Source organism: Amia ocellicauda, chromosome 14, assembly GCF_036373705.1.
Source record: "Amia ocellicauda isolate fAmiCal2 chromosome 14, fAmiCal2.hap1, whole genome shotgun sequence".
Classification (NCBI taxonomy): Eukaryota; Metazoa; Chordata; class Actinopteri; order Amiiformes; family Amiidae; genus Amia; species Amia ocellicauda.
Genome location: NC_089863.1, coordinates 5,954,252 through 5,973,438, shown reverse-complemented (window position 1 = coordinate 5,973,438; position 19,187 = coordinate 5,954,252). Strand labels below are relative to the sequence as shown.

General features: G+C 50.6%; 2 protein-coding genes and 4 non-coding genes across 6 annotated transcripts; 1 reads left to right on the top strand and 5 right to left on the bottom strand.

Annotated features, from left to right (window-relative positions):
• Positions 1–351: 351 nt before the first annotated feature.
• pelp1 (proline, glutamate and leucine rich protein 1) lies at positions 352–12,066 on the bottom strand. The gene is made up of 17 exons (XM_066722664.1): positions 11,888–12,066; positions 11,448–11,512; positions 11,204–11,309; positions 10,663–10,812; positions 10,504–10,575; positions 10,291–10,350; positions 9,443–9,596; positions 9,087–9,219; positions 6,858–6,945; positions 6,418–6,506; positions 5,954–6,067; positions 5,707–5,857; positions 4,019–4,187; positions 3,489–3,544; positions 3,193–3,396; positions 777–2,813; positions 352–680 (listed from the first exon to the last, which is right to left on the bottom strand). Exons 1-17 carry the CDS (start codon positions 12,026–12,028, stop codon positions 555–557), a joined length of 3,915 nt encoding a protein of 1,304 aa, XP_066578761.1. The 5' UTR covers positions 12,029–12,066; the 3' UTR covers positions 352–554.
• Positions 12,067–13,120: 1,054 nt separating this feature from the next.
• Positions 13,121–13,202, bottom strand: trnal-aag (transfer RNA leucine (anticodon AAG)). Its single transcript has one exon. It is a non-coding gene; the product is annotated as a tRNA-Leu (tRNA).
• Positions 13,203–13,544: 342 nt separating this feature from the next.
• Positions 13,545–15,456, top strand: LOC136768449 (female protein). Its single transcript, XM_066722665.1, has 2 exons — positions 13,545–13,906; positions 14,571–15,456. Exons 1-2 carry the CDS (start codon positions 13,849–13,851, stop codon positions 15,266–15,268), a joined length of 756 nt encoding a protein of 251 aa, XP_066578762.1. The 5' UTR covers positions 13,545–13,848; the 3' UTR covers positions 15,269–15,456.
• Positions 15,457–16,409: 953 nt separating this feature from the next.
• On the bottom strand, positions 16,410–16,491 carry trnal-aag (transfer RNA leucine (anticodon AAG)). Its single transcript has one exon. It is a non-coding gene; the product is annotated as a tRNA-Leu (tRNA).
• Positions 16,492–18,242: 1,751 nt separating this feature from the next.
• On the bottom strand, positions 18,243–18,316 carry trnat-agu (transfer RNA threonine (anticodon AGU)). Its single transcript has one exon. It is a non-coding gene; the product is annotated as a tRNA-Thr (tRNA).
• Positions 18,317–18,642: 326 nt separating this feature from the next.
• trnal-aag (transfer RNA leucine (anticodon AAG)) lies at positions 18,643–18,724 on the bottom strand. The gene has a single exon. It is a non-coding gene; the product is annotated as a tRNA-Leu (tRNA).
• Between the last annotated feature and the right edge of the window lie 463 nt (positions 18,725–19,187).

Here is a 19,187-nt window from a genome sequence, read left to right as displayed (position 1 = left end):
GTGTCTGTCATCTGTGCGTGTGTGTGGTGTGAGAGTGGGAGTGGGTTTGGGATGCAGTCAAGTGTCAGCTGTAGACCACATTAGCCTCCATCTCCCAGAGCGAGGGTCGGAGCTGGAGACACACACTGATGCGTGTGTGTGCCTGCTTGCATCTTAGTGCGTCTGCAAGTGCTTGTGTGTGCAGGAATGTGCCTGTGTGTTTGTCGCTTATGTGTGTGTGTGGTGTGAGAGTGAGTGTATGTGTGGTATGAGAGTGCATGTGTGTGTGTGTGGTATGAGAGAGAGTGAGTGTGTGAGAGACGTTCGTCGGGCTCCGCTGTGGCGAAAGACCAGAAACGCAGGGTCAGGATGTTTATATTTTTCTCCTCTTCACTTTATTGGTTAAGAGAGACGAGTCAAAACCATGGCAACCATTTTGGTAAATTAACAAAAAAGGTCAACAAGAGAAAAGCACGAATACAAAAACAAAAACATCAGATGTGAAAAGTTCGGGGCGGTCTGCAGGGTGTGCGGTCAGGCTTGGTCTGGTCCGTGTCCGGTTTGGTCCGGGGGGTCTAGGGGTCTAGTTTCATTGGGGCTGCTTCCACCTCCTCTTCCTCCTCCTCCTCCTCCTCCTCCTCCTCGTCAGGGGGACAGTCCACGAAGTCAGCCAGCATAGTGGCCATGGTGTCCTCATCCGGCTGCGGAGAGACAGAGAGACGCTTGAGACATGCGGAGAAACAGATGGAGATCGACAGACAGACACAGAGACAGAGACACAGACAGAGGACGCTCACCTTTTTCTTCTCCGCGTGTTGCTCAGCCAGGCTCCCCTCCTCTTCCTGTCGTTTCCTCTTTATCCCTCGATCGTCCGCCCCTTCCTCCGCCTCGCTCTCCCCCTCAGGCCTCCCTGCCTCCCCTTCCTGCTCGGCCCCTTCCGACCTCACTTCCTGTCCCGGGGGCTCCACTTCCTGCTCCTTCCCCTTTTGCACCTCAGTCACTTTCTCCTCCTGCCCCGCCCCCGACTCCTCCTGGACCGGCTGCTCCGCGACCAACTCCGGCGCGCACCTCCCTTCCTGTTCGGGCTCCACTTCCTGTCCCTGGAAGGGGGCGGCCGGCTCCTCCAGCTGGGGGGGCAGGACTTCCTGCGTGGGCCCGGCTTCCTGCAGGGGCCCTTGCTCCTGTGAGGTCACTTCCGGTCCCGCCTCCTCTCCTGCCTCTTCCCTCTCGGGCCCATCCCCTCCCTGCATCTCTGGGCCCACAATCCCCTGGGGCGAGGCCACTTCCTGTTTATCCTGCAGGGCCAGAACAGCCCTCGCTGCCTCATTGTCACCCTCCTCCCTCATCCCTCCTTCCCCCTCTCCCTCCTCTTTTAACTCATCTTCAAATTCTAGGGGCTGTCCGTACACGGCAATGGCCGCGATCCCACTCGCCGCCGCCGCCCCCTCCTCCTCCTCCTCCTCCTCCTCCTCCTCCTCCCCTTCCCGGACACTCTCCACTCTGTACTCTCCCACTATCCCCTCCTCCTCCTCCTCCTCCTCCTCCTCATCCTCCTCATCCTCCTCCTCGTCGTCCTCATCCTCCTCCCTCCTCCCTGGCCCCATTCTCACCTCCCCTTCCTCCCGGCCCATGATCCGTCTCCCCTCCCCTTCCTCCTCTTCCTCCTCCATCACCCCTTCCTCCTCCTCCTCCTCCTCCTCTTCCTCGTACTCCTCCTCTTCATACTCGCCGTAGAACTCGTCCTCCTCGTCCTCGGGGTACTCGCTGCCCTCTTCCTCTTCCTCCAGCTCCTCCAGCTCCTCCAGCCCCTCTTCCTCCTCCTCCTCCTCTCCCAGCTCGTCCTCCATGTCCTCTTCCTCCTCCTCCTCATCGGAGCTGTTGATGTTGATGACCGTCAGGTCCTCCTCGGCCGGCGCCCCCGGCTGCAACCGGTTCGACGCCCCCCCTGGCTGCGTCTGGAGCTGCAGCTGCATGGACACAGCCAGCGCCGGCGGCTGCGGGGGCTGCATGAGCATCTGCTGCAGCTGCGCCGGCGGCAGGGCATCTCCTAGACCGACGGCCGCCACGGGAGGAGCGGAGGGGATGGGAAGGGCGGGGGGCGCCATGTGTGAGGAAGGCGGGGCGTTGGCCGCCACGTTCAGCCCCGACACCGCAGCCTGGCCGGGGAAGGCATTCAGCGCCAAGGAAGTGGGCGGCAGGGTCTGGTGCGCGGGCAGCTCGTTGGCTAGTGGGCTGGTGGCCAACGCCGCCACGGCCGCCGCCACCTCACCTTCCTCCCCCGGCCTCCGCACCGCCCCCACTCCTTCCGGCTTATTCTGCAGCATCCCCTCGGGCACGATGACCACGCTGTCGTCTGAGTCGCTCTCCAGGGAGATCTCCACGTCCTCCGCCTCCTCCTTGTCGTAGCGGACAAACACCGGCCGATGCCCCTCGGGCGCCCCCGGGCCCCCCAGCTCTCCAGGCTGAGAGGAGAGGAGATCCCCAGGGGGAAGGGACTGGAGCTGCGGCGGCTGCGGGGGGGGCGGAGCGGCCGCCGGGGGCAAGAGGGGCATCTGTAAGGGCAGGTGGTTTTCCAGGGGCCCCCCCAGCAGGCCCGGCGGCAGGCCCATGGGGTGGCGGCCGGGGAAAGGGGGCGGGGCCTGGGCTGGGGAGCCCAGGAGGGAGGGCAGGGTGAGAGGTCCGGTGGGAGGGGCGCCGGAGGAGGCGCTGGTGGGTGGCGGGGCGGAGGGGGTGGGTTTGAGGAGCAGGGGGGGCAGGGGGAGGGACAGGGCAGGGCCCCGGGGGTGCAGGAGGCAGTTGCACACGGCCAGCGCTTCAGTACAGAATGAAGACACCTGGGGGGGGGGGGGGGGGGAGGGTGCAGTGTGAGTTGTGATGTCAGAGCAGACAGACGCTAATAATATCAACACATCCAGTAGTAAACACACACATTCCCTCGCTCGCTCTCTCTCTCACAGCACAGCCACATCCCCCCCACCAAAATGTCAACAAATTTGTATAAAGAAGCCGCCAACGCAAAGGCACAGACAAAACCCCACTGTCTGAGTTTCTCTCGCACAATACACTGTAGCACATAGACTGGCTGGACTCATTCTGGTGCGATGAAGGGGAGGGGTATTTGCACAGGTGCAGAAAGAGAGAGCGAGAGTTTACACAACAATGTCTCTGTGTCAAAAGCACACGGTGTCCCTCGGTGTCTCTGGCGCGTCTCACCTGTATGTTGGCGTCGGCGAGGCCCTGGCTGAAGATCCGCAGGGTGCAGGCCAGCGTGGGGGGCCAGCGGGGGGAGGGCACCAGGACCAGGGCGAGCAGTAGGCGGTAGAGCTCCCGGCGCACAAGGGGGGAGCCCAGCACCCCGCTGCCCCCCGCACACTGCAGCATCCGCACACACAGCGGCACCACCAGCTCCTGCAATCTCTGAGAGGGGGAGAGAGGGAGAGTGTGAGAGAAGGAGAGAGTGGGCTGTGGGGGGGCTGCATCAGTGGACACGGGGGGGGGGGGGGTCTCACCTTGTGCGTCTCCTCCTTCAGCAGGGTCCCGCTGGTCAACACAATCTGCCTCAGAGCTGCAACAACATCAATAACAACATGAACAACTTCCGATATCATTTTCACAAGCGCGACATCACCCACACAGGTGTAACATCATCCACACCTCTCTCTCTTTCTGTTGCGCTCTCACACTAGTGGCCCTTCTCATTTCTCACACCATTGCCCTCTCAAACTCATATTCAAAACCAGCTTTATTGGCATGACAAGTTTACACAAGTGTTGCCAAAGTGTCTACGGACTCAGAACAGAGGAAAAATAAATACAATATTGAATATAGAAATGCATAAATAGCTCTTTCTTGGTAGCTATTGCCCCTTTCCTTCTGAATCCCTTCCCATCAATGCACCTCCTCTCTCTCTCTCTCTCTCTCTCTCTCTCTCTCTCTCTCTCTCTCTCTCTCTCTCTCTCTCTCTCTCTCTCTCTCTCTCTCTCTCTCTCTCTCTCTCTCTCTCTCTCTCTCTCTCTCTCTCTCTCTCTCTCTCTCTCACCCCTCAGTGCAGAGAGACAGGTCTCCTGATTGGCCAGTGCGTCACCCTTCCTCTGCAGCAACGTCCCACCCACTGCCGCCTCGCCCAGGTCCAGCTCCTTCCCCCGTTTCCCTCCCGCCTTCCCAGCATGCCCCGCCAGCTCTGCCATCGCCCACCGGCCCGCACGCAGCTGAGAGGGAGAGAGAGAGGGTCAGAAACAAAGAGAGAAATGGATTTTGCTTGTTTACTTCACTCGCCCTCCCATGTAGCACAGCTGTCTAAACACACTCTTCCCATGTGACCCGAGGATTATATACACAGCGTCCAGCCCACCCAGTCTAAACACAGATAGAGGTGTTTGTGCGCTCAGTGGCTGCTTTGACACGCATTGAATGAGTGGAGCTGAATTAAGGCCGATTTACACTTCTGCGTAGGTACGTGTATGCATCTCTGCGTAGCGACGTAGAGCAGGGGTTTCTGAGTAAGTGTAGCCTGCAGAGGAGCTGACACACACTCCTCCGAAATCTCAACAGCGCGTTGCACGTCTCTGCGTCAATCGCTCAGTGCTGGGGCGACCGGTGTACGATGTCTGTCTGTAGGTGCTGCAGCAGGGCAGAGAAACGATGTGGTGACACACGAAAGTATTTAAAATGCATCTCCTCATCCATGAAACGCATTTGTGCACATAATGAGTATTCTGTCCCTCGAACTGCACATTTCGTGAACATAATTCACATTTTATCCCACAAAATGCCCACGTATTTCGTGATTGGCAATTTTGGTCGAAAGGTAAAATGTTCTTTGCTTTACGTGGACGGAATGAACAATTAGCATTCATGATCAAACAGTGATGATCAAGGCATTGATCCAGAGACCCGGGTTTGCAACGAGATCAGGATTGAATTACAAAGGAAAGATAGAAACTTGAGTCGATCAGACGAGCGCTATATCAGGTGCAAATCTAATACAATAAATAATGATGATAATATGATGTGTAGAAAATTGCATGTTTATCCAATCAACATGATTTAGAAATCTTTCACAATTACTAATTTGATTACAAAGCCCATATTGTCGGCTATATTTATTATATTATTCAGTGAGCTATAGCTGCTATATCACATGAACTGCGGGTCTGGCGGTTGGAGAAGAACGTATTCTCATTAATTTTGAGTTTAACAGCCGAAACGCCATATATGTATTTAATTCAAATATTTAGTAACATACAAGAACAGATATGCAGGAGAAATTCACATACGCAGAGATGTGTGTATGTATGTTCTAGTGTTAAGTCTCTAGCCAACTATAGCAAGACAATAGAGATCTGCACATACAGGATGCAATATGAGTGTGTGTGTAGTTTCTGTAACATGTCATTAACAGTATGTGTTCATTTACATCCATAACATCGTAGGTGCACCATAGAAATCAGTTGACAATGATAAGAAATAGGGATGCACGAAACCCCTATTTTTAGGTTCCGGGATGAATCCAGAAACCTACAAGAGATCCAGAAAATCCACAGCACATTATTCATATTTAAATATATATTCACATGTCAAAATTATACAGTAAGCAAATTATTTCCACATAGTCATTGTAGACAAATATTAACTAACTGCCTTTAAACAAATTAGCCCCATCCTGCCAGACGAGCACAAAGTCACAGTGTGTGAAAGCTGCAGAAGTGTCAACTGCCACCAACTCACCTTGACAGACTCCGCCCCCGGGGTGATGTCACCCAGCATGTGGGCCAATAGGAGCTCGCCATGTGTGGGGCTACCCTGGAGCACGTTGGCTGCGGCCCCGCCCACCCGCACCCAGAGTTCCAGAGTGCGATACAGGGCCACCCGCACGGCACTGTGGGTAAAAACAGACCAGGAGGGAGACGTCAGGGGGCGCTGGAGCAGTACTTCGAGGTAACAGTGAGAGGCCTGTACACGATCGGAGGGCTACCTGTAGGCCCTCTGCTGCCCAGGGCTGGCCTCGGGCTGGGGGGTCCAGGCCGACAGGGTCTGGGAGAAGAGCCGGGTCAGGACGTTGCCGTACTGGGCCAAGCGACTGCCCACACTGGGAGAGAGAAGGCGAAATGGTCTGTAAATGGAGGTTACAAACTAAAAGGGGAGAGAGAAAGAGAAAGAGAGAATTTTGATTTTGAGACAGAGAGGGAAGGAAGGAAAGGAGTAAGTGAGAGAGAAGGAAGAGTGAGTCCCCAGGGAGAAGAAAAGTGGAGATAGAGAGAAAGAGAGAGAGAGTGCATCTGTAAGTGCTTTGGCAACACTTGTGTCAACTTGTCCTGCCAATAAAGCTCATTTTGAATTTGAAGGAGAGACAGAGAGAAAGCGAGACATACAAAGTGAAAGAAAGATACACAGAGGGAGGGAGGGAGAGAGAGAGAGGTAGCAGGGGCTGAGACTCACGCAGTGATGAGGGCTGACAGGAGCTCCAGGGTGTCACTGTGCAACGAGGGCAGCACCAGCAGCTTCAGACAGCCGTCCCCTGACACACTCTGTAACACACTGGCTGTGTCAGAACAGCCTAAGCAGCAGCGTGCAAAACTTTCACTGTCAGTTCAGTGCCCTGTCTCAATGCCAAGTATATTATATCTGCACCATTGTTGCAGCAAAGGTTGTATAATGCATGTATGAATTTAAACTTTGCATATCGCTCTGGAGAGGCCAGGGGCAAGAGTTCTGTGTAGCTGATTTAAAAAAAAACACTCATCCAAGACCATCGAGAGAACAGAAGACAACAGACAAGTGTGAGATCAAGCTTGGGGTTCCTCACGAATGTTCCTCACAGACATATTTGCCTGGCAACCAAAGGGAGCCATCTTCTATGACTTTAGCAAAATACTCACAATGCTCTTGCAGGTGACGGCCAGAGCCCTGCAGACCAGATTCAACACACTCTGTACTGGCAGCCTTACTGGAGAGGAGAGCTCAACACTGAGAGAGAGGGAGAGAGATCCCGTACAGCGTCAGTACCTCAGTGTGTGTGTGTGTGTGAGGTACACAGTGTCAGTACCTCAGTGTGTGTGTGTGGTACACAGCGTCAGTACCTCAGTGTGTGTGTGTGTGTGTGTGTGAGGTACACAGTGTCAGTACCTCAGTGTGTGTGTGTGGTACACAGCGTCAGTACCTCAGTGTGTGTGTGTGTGTGTCTGTGTGTGAGGTACACAGTGTCAGTACCTCAGTGTGTGTGTGTGTGTGTGTGTGTGTGTGGTACACAGCGTCAGTACCTCAGTGTGTGTGTGTGGTACACAGCGTCAGTACCTCAGTGTGTGTGTGTGGTACACAGCGTCAGTACCTCAGTGTGTGTGTGTGTGTGTGTGTGTCTGTGTGCGAGGTACACAGTGTCAGTACCTCAGTGTGTGTCTGTGTGTGAGGTACACAGTATCAGTACCTCAGTGTGTGTGTGTGGTACACAGCGTCAGTACCTCAGTGTGTGTGTGTGGTACACAGCGTCAGTACCTCAGTGTGTGTGTGTGTGTGTGTGTGTGTGTGTGTGAGGTACACAGTGTCAGTACCTCAGTGTGTGTGTGTGTGTGTGTGTGTGTGTGAGGTACACAGTGTCAGTACCTCAGTGTGTGTGTGTGAGGTACACAGTGTCAGTACCTCAGTGTGTGTGTGTGTGTGTGTGTGTGTGGTACACAGCGTCAGTACCTCAGTGTGTGTGTGTGTGTGTGTGTGTGTGTGTGTGGTACACAGCGTCAGTACCTCAGTGTGTGTGTGTGAGGTACACAGCGTCAGTACCTCAGTGTGTGTGTGAGGTACACAGCGTCAGTACCTCAGCGTGCGTCTGTGTGTGAGGTACACAGTGTCAGTACCTCAGTGTGTGTGTGTGTGTGTGAGGTACACAGCGTCAGTACCTCAGTGTGTGTGTGTGGTACACAGCGTCAGTACCTCAGTGTGTGTGTGTGTGTGTGTGTCTGTGTGTGAGGTACACAGTGTCAGTACCTCAGTGTGTGTCTGTGTGTGAGGTACACAGTATCAGTACCTCAGTGTGTGTGTGTGGTACACAGCGTCAGTACCTCAGTGTGTGTGTGTGGTACACAGCGTCAGTACCTCAGTGTGTGTGTGTGGTACACAGCGTCAGTACCTCAGTGTGTGTGTGAGGTACACAGCGTCAGTACCTCAGTGTGTGTGTGTGTGTGTGTGTGTGTGTGAGGTACACAGTGTCAGTACCTCAGTGTGTGTGTGTGTGTGTGTGTGTGTGTGTGTGTGTGAGGTACACAGTGTCAGTACCTCAGTGTGTGTGTGTGTGTGTGTGTGTGTGTGTGTGTGAGGTACACAGTGTCAGTACCTCAGTGTGTGTGTGTGGTACACAGCGTCAGTACCTCAGTGTGTGTGTGTGTGTGTGTGAGGTACACAGTGTCAGTACCTCAGTGTGTGTGTGTGGTACACAGCGTCAGTACCTCAGTGTGTGTGTGTGAGGTACACAGTGTCAGTACCTCAGTGTGTGTGTGAGGTACACAGCGTCAGTACCTCAGTGTGTGTGTGTGTGTGTGTGAGGTACACAGCGTCAGTACCTCAGTGTGTGTGTGTGTGAGGTACACAGCGTCAGTACCTCAGTGTGTGTGTGTGTGAGGTACACAGCGTCAGTACCTCAGTGTGTGTGTGTGTGTGTGTGTGTGTGGTACACAGCGTCAGTACCTCAGTGTGTGTGTGTGTGTGTGTGTGTGTGGTACACAGCGTCAGTACCTCAGTGTGTGTGTGTGTGTGTGAGGTACACAGCGTCAGTACCTCAGTGTGTGTGTGAGGTACACAGCGTCAGTACCTCAATGTGTGTGTGTGTGTGTGTGTGTGTGGTACACAGCGTCAGTACCTCAGTGTGTGTGTGTGTGTGTGTGTGTGTGTGTGTGTGTGTGGTACACAGCGTCAGTACCTCAGTGTGTGTGTGTGTGTGAGGTACACAGCGTCAGTACCTCAGTGTGTGTGTGAGGTACACAGCGTCAGTACCTCAGCGTGCGTCTGTGTGTGTGTGTGTGTGTGTGTGAGGTACACAGCGTCAGTACTTCAGTGTGTGTGTGGTACACAGTGTCAGTACCTCAGTGCGTATGTGTGTGTGTGGTACACAGTGTCAGTACCTCAGTGTGTGTGCGAGGGTGAGGCTCAGGGCCCGGTATCGGTGTCGGAGCTGCAGCACCAGTAGGGGGTCACTGTCATCAAGGAGGGGCAGCGGTAGCTCCACCCCCGGGCCCTCGTATAACACCCCTCCCTCTGAGAGAGAGAGAGAGAGAGATTGCATTATTTAAACTGCTTAAGTGACCCTATTTATAGTACAGTGCTTCCTGTTTCTCCTTCCTCCTCCTCCTCCTCAGGGTCCTAGTGCCTGTCTGAAGTCGTCGTCTGGTCGCTGATCGACAGGGGCCCGGGAACCTCCGTTAATCCCTTTAGCGCCGCAGCGGCCCACTGTACCCGGCTCATCCAGCAGAGGGCTCACCTGTCTCCACGCCCTCGTACAGCTGTCCCAGGATGCTGTGCGCCGAGGCCAGGAGGCACTGGAGTTGCTGCACCCAGCCCTCCGCCTGCCGGGAACCCCCCCGCTCGAAGCCCCCTCGCAGGGAGCACAGTCGGCTGTAGCACGCACACGCCACCTGGGGGGGACGGACAGAGAGAGCGACGAGACACAGAAACCGAATTATTGATTAAATATTGATTATTTCTGTTCGGTTAGCAGTTTTGCTTTAATCACGTTTGTTTTGTTGTTTTGTGCACATGTTTATTTAAAGTTAAGGTTTTTTTTTGGTTTTGTTAAATCACAAGGTTTTAAAAATTTTAAGTGATTTTAAGAATTGATTTTAAAAAAAGTTTTTAATCATAAGTATTAAAAATTTGAATTGTTTTTATATGTAATGTAAAATACTACAAACAATAAAACAGTATTTCTGTTCTTTTCCATATATGGGACTAATGGGTAAAAGCACATGCTGGTGTCCTACTGTACGTGTGCTCTACTCCAGTATGTATCTGTCACAATAACAGTAAACACACAGGCTGACCGGGGCTTCCAGGCCCCAGGGGACAGATCCCGAGCAGAACCGGCATCCTGTCCCAGATAACCATCTTCTAAGGTAAACTAATCTGGTGGAACGCACCCAGCTGGATATTTCTCAGTGTCACTAAGTGTGATTGGCCATGATTATCGTCTGTAAACCTGTCTGCTCCAATGGGAAGGGAGAGGACCGCCCCCTGACACTGAGTAACACCCCTTTGGATGGAGAGAGACGGAGAGAGAGAGAGAGTGAGACACGCACAGACAGACAGACACCCATGGTGCCCAAGTCTCACCTCCTGTACTTTGGGATTCTCAGAGTCCATCTTGGACAGGAAGTAGGCGCCCAGCTTGTCCTGCGGAGACAGGAAGTGGCCAGTCAGACCCCCAGGGCAGTGTGGCGCTCACCCAGAACTGGACTGCACAATATAATTCAACCACACAGGTTTTGCGTGACACCAATAATGCACTGTATCGAATCGCACTGGTCTACAGTCACTCGCTCTCACCCGCAGGGACCCGCAGGCTCGTGGGTAGAAGGTCATACAGGCGGTCATCCCCTCCATCGCCGCTAGGTGGCACTGTGACACAGACACACAGAGGGGTAAGTCAGTACAGAGAGCATTCCCCACTTCCTTCTCCTCTCCTTCCATCATCGATCCCCTCACCTCGGGTTTGAGGCCCAGCAGGGAGGTGAGGATCCCCAGAATGGAGTTGAGGCCGATCTCCCGGGAGAGCTCTGGCAGCTGGGCCGAGTACCGCAGCAGGTCCTGGAGCACACTGACCGCCAGCTGCACTGAGGGCAGAGGGGCCTGGGACTGAGAGAGAGAGAGAGAGAGAGAGAGAGGAGACAAAATAATTAGATATACGGGTTGAACACTTTATTTAATGTTTGAAGTCATCTAGGTAAAAAACTTAACCAGGCAGAGGGAGAGGATGAGAAATTTCATACACTGAGCCACAGTCAGAGAGAGAGACACACACAGACACATTCCCATTCAAAACAAGCTTTTTGGGCATGACACTTTCACCCACATGTTCTTAAAGCATTTACAGACACAGTGAAGAGAACAGGATCAATACACTCACGGAGACACAAATAGACACAGTGGGGTGAAAGGCGTATGGAGAGAGAGAGATGTATGAGCCCATTATGGACAGAAAGAGGGAGGAAGAGGAGGATAGGAGGACACGGGGCCAGAGACGAACCTGTATGACCTGCTGAACAGAGCGCAGCCAGGAGAGACAGTGCTGCTGGAACACATCGCTGGAGCTGTCCCTGACCAGCACGGACAGCAGGCACAGCCCTTCGAACCTGCAACACGCACAGCACTCCGATTAATACACACTGACAAATCTACACACTTTGATTGTTACACACACACACTGATCACTCAAACCACACACACTGGATTCACTGAAGTACGACTGCCTCTGACAGAGAGGGGCTCACCTGGTTTTCGAGGAGTTCAGACGGGCATTGCTGATTCCAACCAGACCCCCCACCGCTCCGGAGCTCTGGACACAGAGACAGACAGACAGACAGACAGATTCAGACCCAACAACCGTGCCCATCCACACAGGCTACCGTCATTAAGATACACAGCAGCACATGATAGGTTTGTAAAGCGGGGACAGGGACGGGCAGATTGTGCAGAATTAAAACCCTCGTTGGACTGTGGACTGAAAACTAATTAACTAGCAAATGCATGATTGCACGGGGGTAACAGTGGCTTTTGTGCGATTGCCCGACACACACACCTCCGCTCAAAACACCCCAAAACAGCCACGCCGAGGTAAACAACAACACAATGCGCCTCGAGCTGCGTGCTGCCCGGGGACCGACGTGGAGCACAGGGGGCTGCTGCGCATGCGGGCTGCCGGGTCTCGTACCTGTGTCGCGACGCCGCCGTGCTCCCGATAACTCGCCAGCAGCCCCGGCAGGAACTCGGGCCGCTCCTCCCTGAGCACGGACACCAGCCCCTCGGTCAGCCGCATACTCGCCGAGCCATGCAACCAAGCCGCGGTCGCCATCTTTCCCCGTCCGCAGTGACGCTCCACGCCGGCGACGACAACATGGTCTTTCGTGGGGAGGAGAAAGAGGCGTTCTGACGTCATCACGGCGCGTCGGCCTACACTACACTAGTTCGCCTGCTAAAGCAGAGGGGGGTAGTTTGAGCAATGCACGGCAGCCTGCTATTTCTGTAAATAAAGGCATGTCAGATTTTATGTCTTAGATTTATTTGTGGTCCTAAAAACCCTATTTGCGGATTAAAAAGCAATACTTTTGAAACACTGATTGATACACAGTGACTGATCATACCCACACACTAACGCACAGAGATTCATTAACACACACATACTGATTTACAGACTGATCAACACACTCACACATACTGATTAACACACAGAGACTGATCAACACACACACACACACACTAACACACACATACTAACATGCAGATACTGATCAACACACACTGATCAACAATTTCCTAAACAAATATATGATTAAAAAGAAAATGCAGCACCATATAGACACGTAACAAAACCCACACACCTCTCTCCTCTGTGTCACCAGGTAACATCTGAACTGAGAGGTTGCAGAACAGGCATTGTAGTAATAATAATAGTAAATAATAAAAATAAATATAATAATAAATATTTAACTGTATTTGGAAATGACTCAACGTAGTGCGGAACATGCCAATTCAAATGCATTTGCTGTAGTAGCAAATGCAAATATGTATTGGCACCGTTATGTGATGATGTCACCATTGTCTATGACAAACCCAGCGCAATGATCCACATATACAAAATATTACAACAGCACCATGATAACACACGCATTACAGTCAGTGGCATTAAAAAGCAGAGAGGTCTGCAGTTAACGGAAACAGACTAGGAAGCTGGTTTTGACATTTTGTGGATATTTTGGCTGAATATTCCCTGTTCTACTATTTGTCAGCACTGGAGTCGTTTGTTTATGGAGGATATTCCATGCCAAAATTAAAAGGAAATACATGTGGACATGAAAGAATAACCAAAACCACCACATTTATGTATCCTTAACATTGGTTATCGCTTTTAGTTCTTTTACGAGTGAATTTAAAGTCAAAAACGTGTTGGCAGCGGTGGGATTCGAACCCACGCCCCCGAAGAGACTGGAGCCTTAATCCAGCGCCTTGGACCGCTCGGCCACGCTACCTGCGTACAGCTGCACTTTCACTTTCAAAGGTTGGTGGTTCGAGCCCACCCAGGGACGGGTCCTTTTGTCTTCAACTCGCTTCCAGCAGGCTGCTCTGAAGGCGTGAAACCAAAGGAGATATCGCTTTTTCAAAGAAGGGATACAGATACAATTAAGTTACTGTGCCCAGATATACGAATTGATTGGAAACACTTCCTCAATAACAGTTAATCAGTTTTCAAAACAATTTAATAACGTTAAAAACGCCACCTTCTAAAACAGCCCATTTCGCCACCAAAGTACTTGTGGAGTAAATATTGTTTTTGCACTGAGTCATCATTTATGTCTATTGTATTCAATAAACAGCTGGGCTATGTGTCAAAAATGTGTAGACCTACACTGCGGCGAGACAAAGCTTCCATTGTTGGACAATTTGCGAACTGTCACATGATGAAACAATCAATAATATGGTAAACCGGGAAACACTGATAACTAAGTTAGTGCTTTTAAACTATAAATTCTCAGCTATAGGTGTGATTACTGCGCTGGCTTACTAATCAGTGGTTTACAACCTTGTTTGTGTCCCAGTGTGGCAGACACTATAGGCTGTCCTGGGGCGCTATAAAGTCCTCAGTTCCGTACCGGTGATCAGTAATTGAAATCCAACATGAAGCCTGCAGTGTTGGTGGTGACTCTGCTGCTTGGACAGCTGGTGTCATGTGAAGGTCAGTGGTCAGATTTATCCCTATCTCCATTTCCCTTTTCATTTTGTACCCCCTGCTTTTCGCCCGCCTCTGTCTGCCGTTTCCCTCCTTTTTCTCTTGTCTCTCAGTGATGCTGATGCAACTGTTACTCTATTATTTCTACTGTTAGTACTGTTACTTATTCAGGCTCTTATTGTAACTCTGTCTCGGTAGCTCTTGCTTCTTGTATTTGATATTGCTACTTCTGTTACTACAGCTACTGCTGGTAGTGCTATTCTAGTGTAACTGCTATGGTCGCTTGTATTGCTCTTGCTACTGTTACTGCTACACTCTAGAAATTAAAGGTTCTTTAGCAGTTCTGTTTAGAACCTTTGGGTTCTTCATTAGTTTATTTTCATTAAAGGGTTCGTTTAAGAACTGCGAGGTCCATCGTAAACACAATGGATCATGTATGAACCCTTTTCATCATGATCTCGGTTGATTTAAGATCCATTTAAAGTTCTTTAAGGATCTTTGTTAGCAAAGTACATTGGTAAAGCTTCTAATAACCCTAAAAGATTCTCATTAGAACCATTTAATTCTTAGAGTGTAGACGGTGACTACTGTCAGAGTTGAAGGTCCCAGATTGAATCTCAAATCCGTCTCGGATGGTCTCACATTCCTATCTCCTCTCCTCCTCTCGCAGACCTGTTGGGCAAAGTCTTCAGCTTCCCCGTGTTTTCCGACACGGCGCATGTCAAGCTGTTTCCCCTGAAAGAAGCCCCGCTGTACGCATTCACCGCCTGCCTGCGCTTCCTTTCCGACACCCCAGGGCGGTCGCTGTTCTCTCTCGCCACCCGCAACGCCTTCAACGCCCTCCATTTGGTGAAATATAGCCCTGGGGTGTACCGGGTCTTCATCCAGGACCAAGTGGTTAACTTCATGGTGGCGGGGGACAAGCCGGTGACAGAGTGGAACCACCTGTGCGCCACATGGGAGTCGGCCAGCGGCCAGGCGCAGGTGTGGGTGAACAGCGTGGGTAGCATGTGGAAGGGGATAAGCCGCGGCGGTTCCGTGGGGCCCCTGCCCAGCGTCGTCCTCGGGCAGGATCAGGACAACTACGGAGGTGGCTTCAACATCGACGACAGCTTCCAGGGACAGATCTCGGACGTGCACCTGTGGGATCACGTCCTGCAGCCTTGCCAGATCCACGGCATCAGCCAGGGCTTCCCATACCTGCAGGGAAACGTGCTGAACTGGCGGGCGATGAGTTACAGCGTGGGCGGCTACGTCATCGTCGGGCAGAAGTTGGACCTGCGGCCCCATAGCTCCTGCGCCGCCGAAAAGCAGTGGGCCCGGGAAGCGGTGAACACCACTGAAACGTCCATGTCAAATGAAATATAATTTTTTTTTGCATTTTAAATTTAAATCTAGAGAGACAGGAGACAGATTTGAACCGAGATGATGCCCGGTGGTTGGATACTGTTCATGATTTGTGATCTCTTAATCAACGTCAGGCAATGTCATTTGTCTGTATCATAGCTCATTCATTACTTAATTAATAAAAAGGACACCTGGTCAAATTCCCTTAATGTGTGTTTATGTATTTGTTTGTTTAGAATTGCTAGACTCTAAGTGTGTGTGTTGAAGTCTACCTATGCGCTTGGACATATTATTCAGACACTTATATCGATCACATGCACTATTTCTGAGCAGCTGTCTGTCAGAGAGACACGCAGAGTTGTCGCACTGAGCTCCTGGCGGGGGAGCGGTCACCCTGTGACTGGAAACAAGGGCATCACATTGAGCTGCAGGTACACAGTGGAAGCAATTGTCCAGCTGATGGACTCTCCAGTATTATACCTCCTCCAGTCGGATACCCAGAATAAGTATATACAAAAACATGACAGGTGTGACAACAGCACCACACACATGCGCACTTAAAAGTCAAGGGCATGACGCTAAAGCAGAAGATCGAGACGTTTACAGCTGACTGCTAACCCAATCAAACGCGTCATTGTCATTGCCTAGTGTAGGGGATATTCTGGTTGAATACTCGCTGTAATACAGAATGCAAAATAAAATAATGTGATAAATATATGTAAAATAAAACCGCTGCTGTGCTGTGAATATGCTAATAATAAATGCGTCGGCTGAATATGCAGTGCATTCTGGAATACACTGCCAGAATCAAATGCTACCGATGCAATTGATCCGGATCAGAAATGGCAGTGTAAACGCGCCTATTAACCCAGTCAATCTGTGGGTTCTGTCAGCAGAGATCCGAGAAACAGCTTCGTTTCTACTGAATAAACAGTGCAGGGTCCAAACTAAGGGAGCGATTCGGAGCTTCCCCTGAACGGAAAAGTCGGGATCTCTGCCCTACAGTACTCTCATACAAAAGGTCGTTTGTATTTTGCTGTCCGAACAGTAGAATCATTGAAGTGTCTTATCTACAATGTCGACACACACCATTCCATCTCTCTAAGCCAAATTCATGTTGCAGACTCTTGTTTCTATATGAGTTTTAAATCACAAAACATACTGGCAGCGGTGGGATTCGAACCCACGCCCCCGAAGAGACTGGAGCCTTAATCCAGCGCCTTAGACCGCTCGGCCACGCTAACTCTATACCTCACTTTTTTCCGGTTCACAACTCTGGCTGAAGAGCATTGAGATCATCCTCCGTGTCTTGAGTCTGGAGAGCCGCGCTGTACTCTTCTGAACTATAGCTCTGCAGGACCAGGCTGCTGTATCTAACTGCAGTCCAGTTGTCCCCTAGCAGTCACTGTGGCGTGACCGGTTAGTGATGGTGGAGCCTCCCCTAGCCAGCAGTTGGATGGTAAGTCATCGGGACTAGAGCTGACAATCAATCGACATATATAGCACATTCATATTAAAATCTTGATGTCCTTGTTATCCTAGTATCTGTGGTGTAATTGTTAAGTCCCTTCAGCAAATAACTAATAGGTTGGTGGTACCAGCCCATCTAGGGATGCATCATTCTTTCAAAATTAATCCTGACCCAGACCCTATCCCTAACCATTACACTAACCCCAACCCTATTGCACAGGTAGATTTCGGTAGAAAGCAATGGCTGATGACAGGAGGTGTAGGATACGAAAGTTCCCGGCTATACAAAATGTAATTTCCGCTTTCGTCTCTTCGGTTTCTTTATTATATATTTTTAAGACCCTTATGAGTAAACTTCAATTCCCAGTGGCAATTGCGTCTTGGACTCAAAACTCCGAGAATTATGGATTAAATTGGATTGTTATTAGACTCAAAATTATTTGTAAAAGTTATACGTGATGTTATACGTTTGTAAAGGAGTGATATATATTGAGGGGTTTGTCAGTGCAAATCAAATTATGAATGTATGCATACAATGTGACCTTTTACATTAATACAATACAGGATCTAATGAACTGAATCTCCATGAGGTTCCTTACACAAGTTTTCCTACATGGAATCCTGGGTGAGCAGGTCTATTCATCCCAGGCGACGGTTTTGTAAAGAACATGCCGGCTAAAAACACAGAAAGAAAAGGCCCCTTTCCAGCAGGTTTGTGCGTCACCCTTCTATCCCCAATCTATAAACACCAGTATTTTATTCTGAACAATGAAGCAGGTGCTTTGGAAAATCCAGTCCTTTAGAAAACATTTCAGCCATCATCTGAATACTCTCTGCCTGTCTAGTCAGGAATTCCCTTAATTTAATTGCTTAATTGATTAATACCTCCCATGTGTTCCCAGGGTTTAGAAATTGGTGATTTAAGGTGACCTGTGATGAAGGGGCTCTCCAGGACCAGGGTGAGAGATCACTGCTATAGACAGCACTGCTATAGATCGTGGAGCAATTTTGATTAGATTGGCTTTTCGTAGGGAACGGCAAACGAAGAGATCGCCAGGATCCTTTGCATCATTCAAATGTTTTTTTTTTACCAAAGGCAGATTTTGTGAACATGACGTCATGTGTGTAACGTCATCAATGACATACAATTTAAAATGAGCTACAATCCAGCAACTGATGGCAATAACCCAACATTGTAATGACAATTACACAATGGCAGTGCGAGACAACAGGGTGTCAGACTTTGCTGTAGATCATCCATGACGTGACCTCAGTTAATCCCACATGATCTGTGAATCCGCCGGGCTCCTTCCAAATACTGATGCCAAGAGACCAGGCTCTGGTCCACGTTCGTTCAGGCGGGTCAGGGTGCTTTTGTCTTGTGTTCTCTGTGCTTAAATCGGTCTTTTCAGTTATCCCCCGCATGAAAGACAAGGCTGACTAAGCATGGGCGCCGGGCCGAGTTCAGTCACCACAGGCAATGGTTTTAAAAAGACCTGGGCTGGTTAATGAGGCGGTAAAGAAAAGGCGCCGCTGGGATTCGAACCCAGGATCTCCTGTTTACTAGACAGGCGCTTTAACCATCTAAGCCACGGCGCCGCAGACACACAGTCAATGGTCAGCACTGTCGCTGATACGAGTACTGGTGGTCAACCCATTCCCTACGCGTTGCGCTCCTGTGGGATACCCTGCTGGACTAGACTGTGTATTTGGAGGACCGGGGCTGAGACCCGGCTGCAGTGGACGTAACTGGATGATTACCAAATGCTCTCCTATGTATGTCTAAATATCCGCCAGAAATGTAATCTGCAAAAACATTGTTCTTATTATTTACTATTAGGATTTTTATGACTTCAAATTGTACACACCGACTACCTTAATCTGGTTGTAGTTTTATAAAGGGGGGTAATACACGAAAATATTAATGGCAGCGGTGGGATTCGAACCCACGCCCCCGAAGAGACTGGAGCCTTAATCCAGCGCCTTAGACCGCTCGGCCACGCTACCTCTATACGCGATGTACTCTTCTGAACTATAGCTCTGCAGGACCAGGGTGGCAGAACTTCCTGTATCTAACCGGACCTTGATGTTTCGCACAATTGACAGCTGCAGCCGCACATTGAACAGGCAGCCCTTCAAAAAGCATGTGGGAATGTAATGAGTGTCGCCATCTAGCGCACACACACAACATGCCTTGAAGATTGATGCGTGTGCAGAGGCTGATTTCCAATGCCGGCCGTCTAGCGCTCTCTCCCTGCGGTCTGCGGTCTTTGCTTCTCGGCTGGGCTTCTCCCCGTGTTGCCAGATCCCAGTATAGATCCCAGACTGTTTCGCTCTTGTCTTTTGTGTAGCTCAGTGCTCCCCTATTTCGCTTCCCGGTGTGCAACTTCTTCCAGCTAACATTGATTCATGATTCATTAGTGGCTTCAGCTGCGTTTCTCTAACCTAACCAGAGCTGTGCTCAATTATT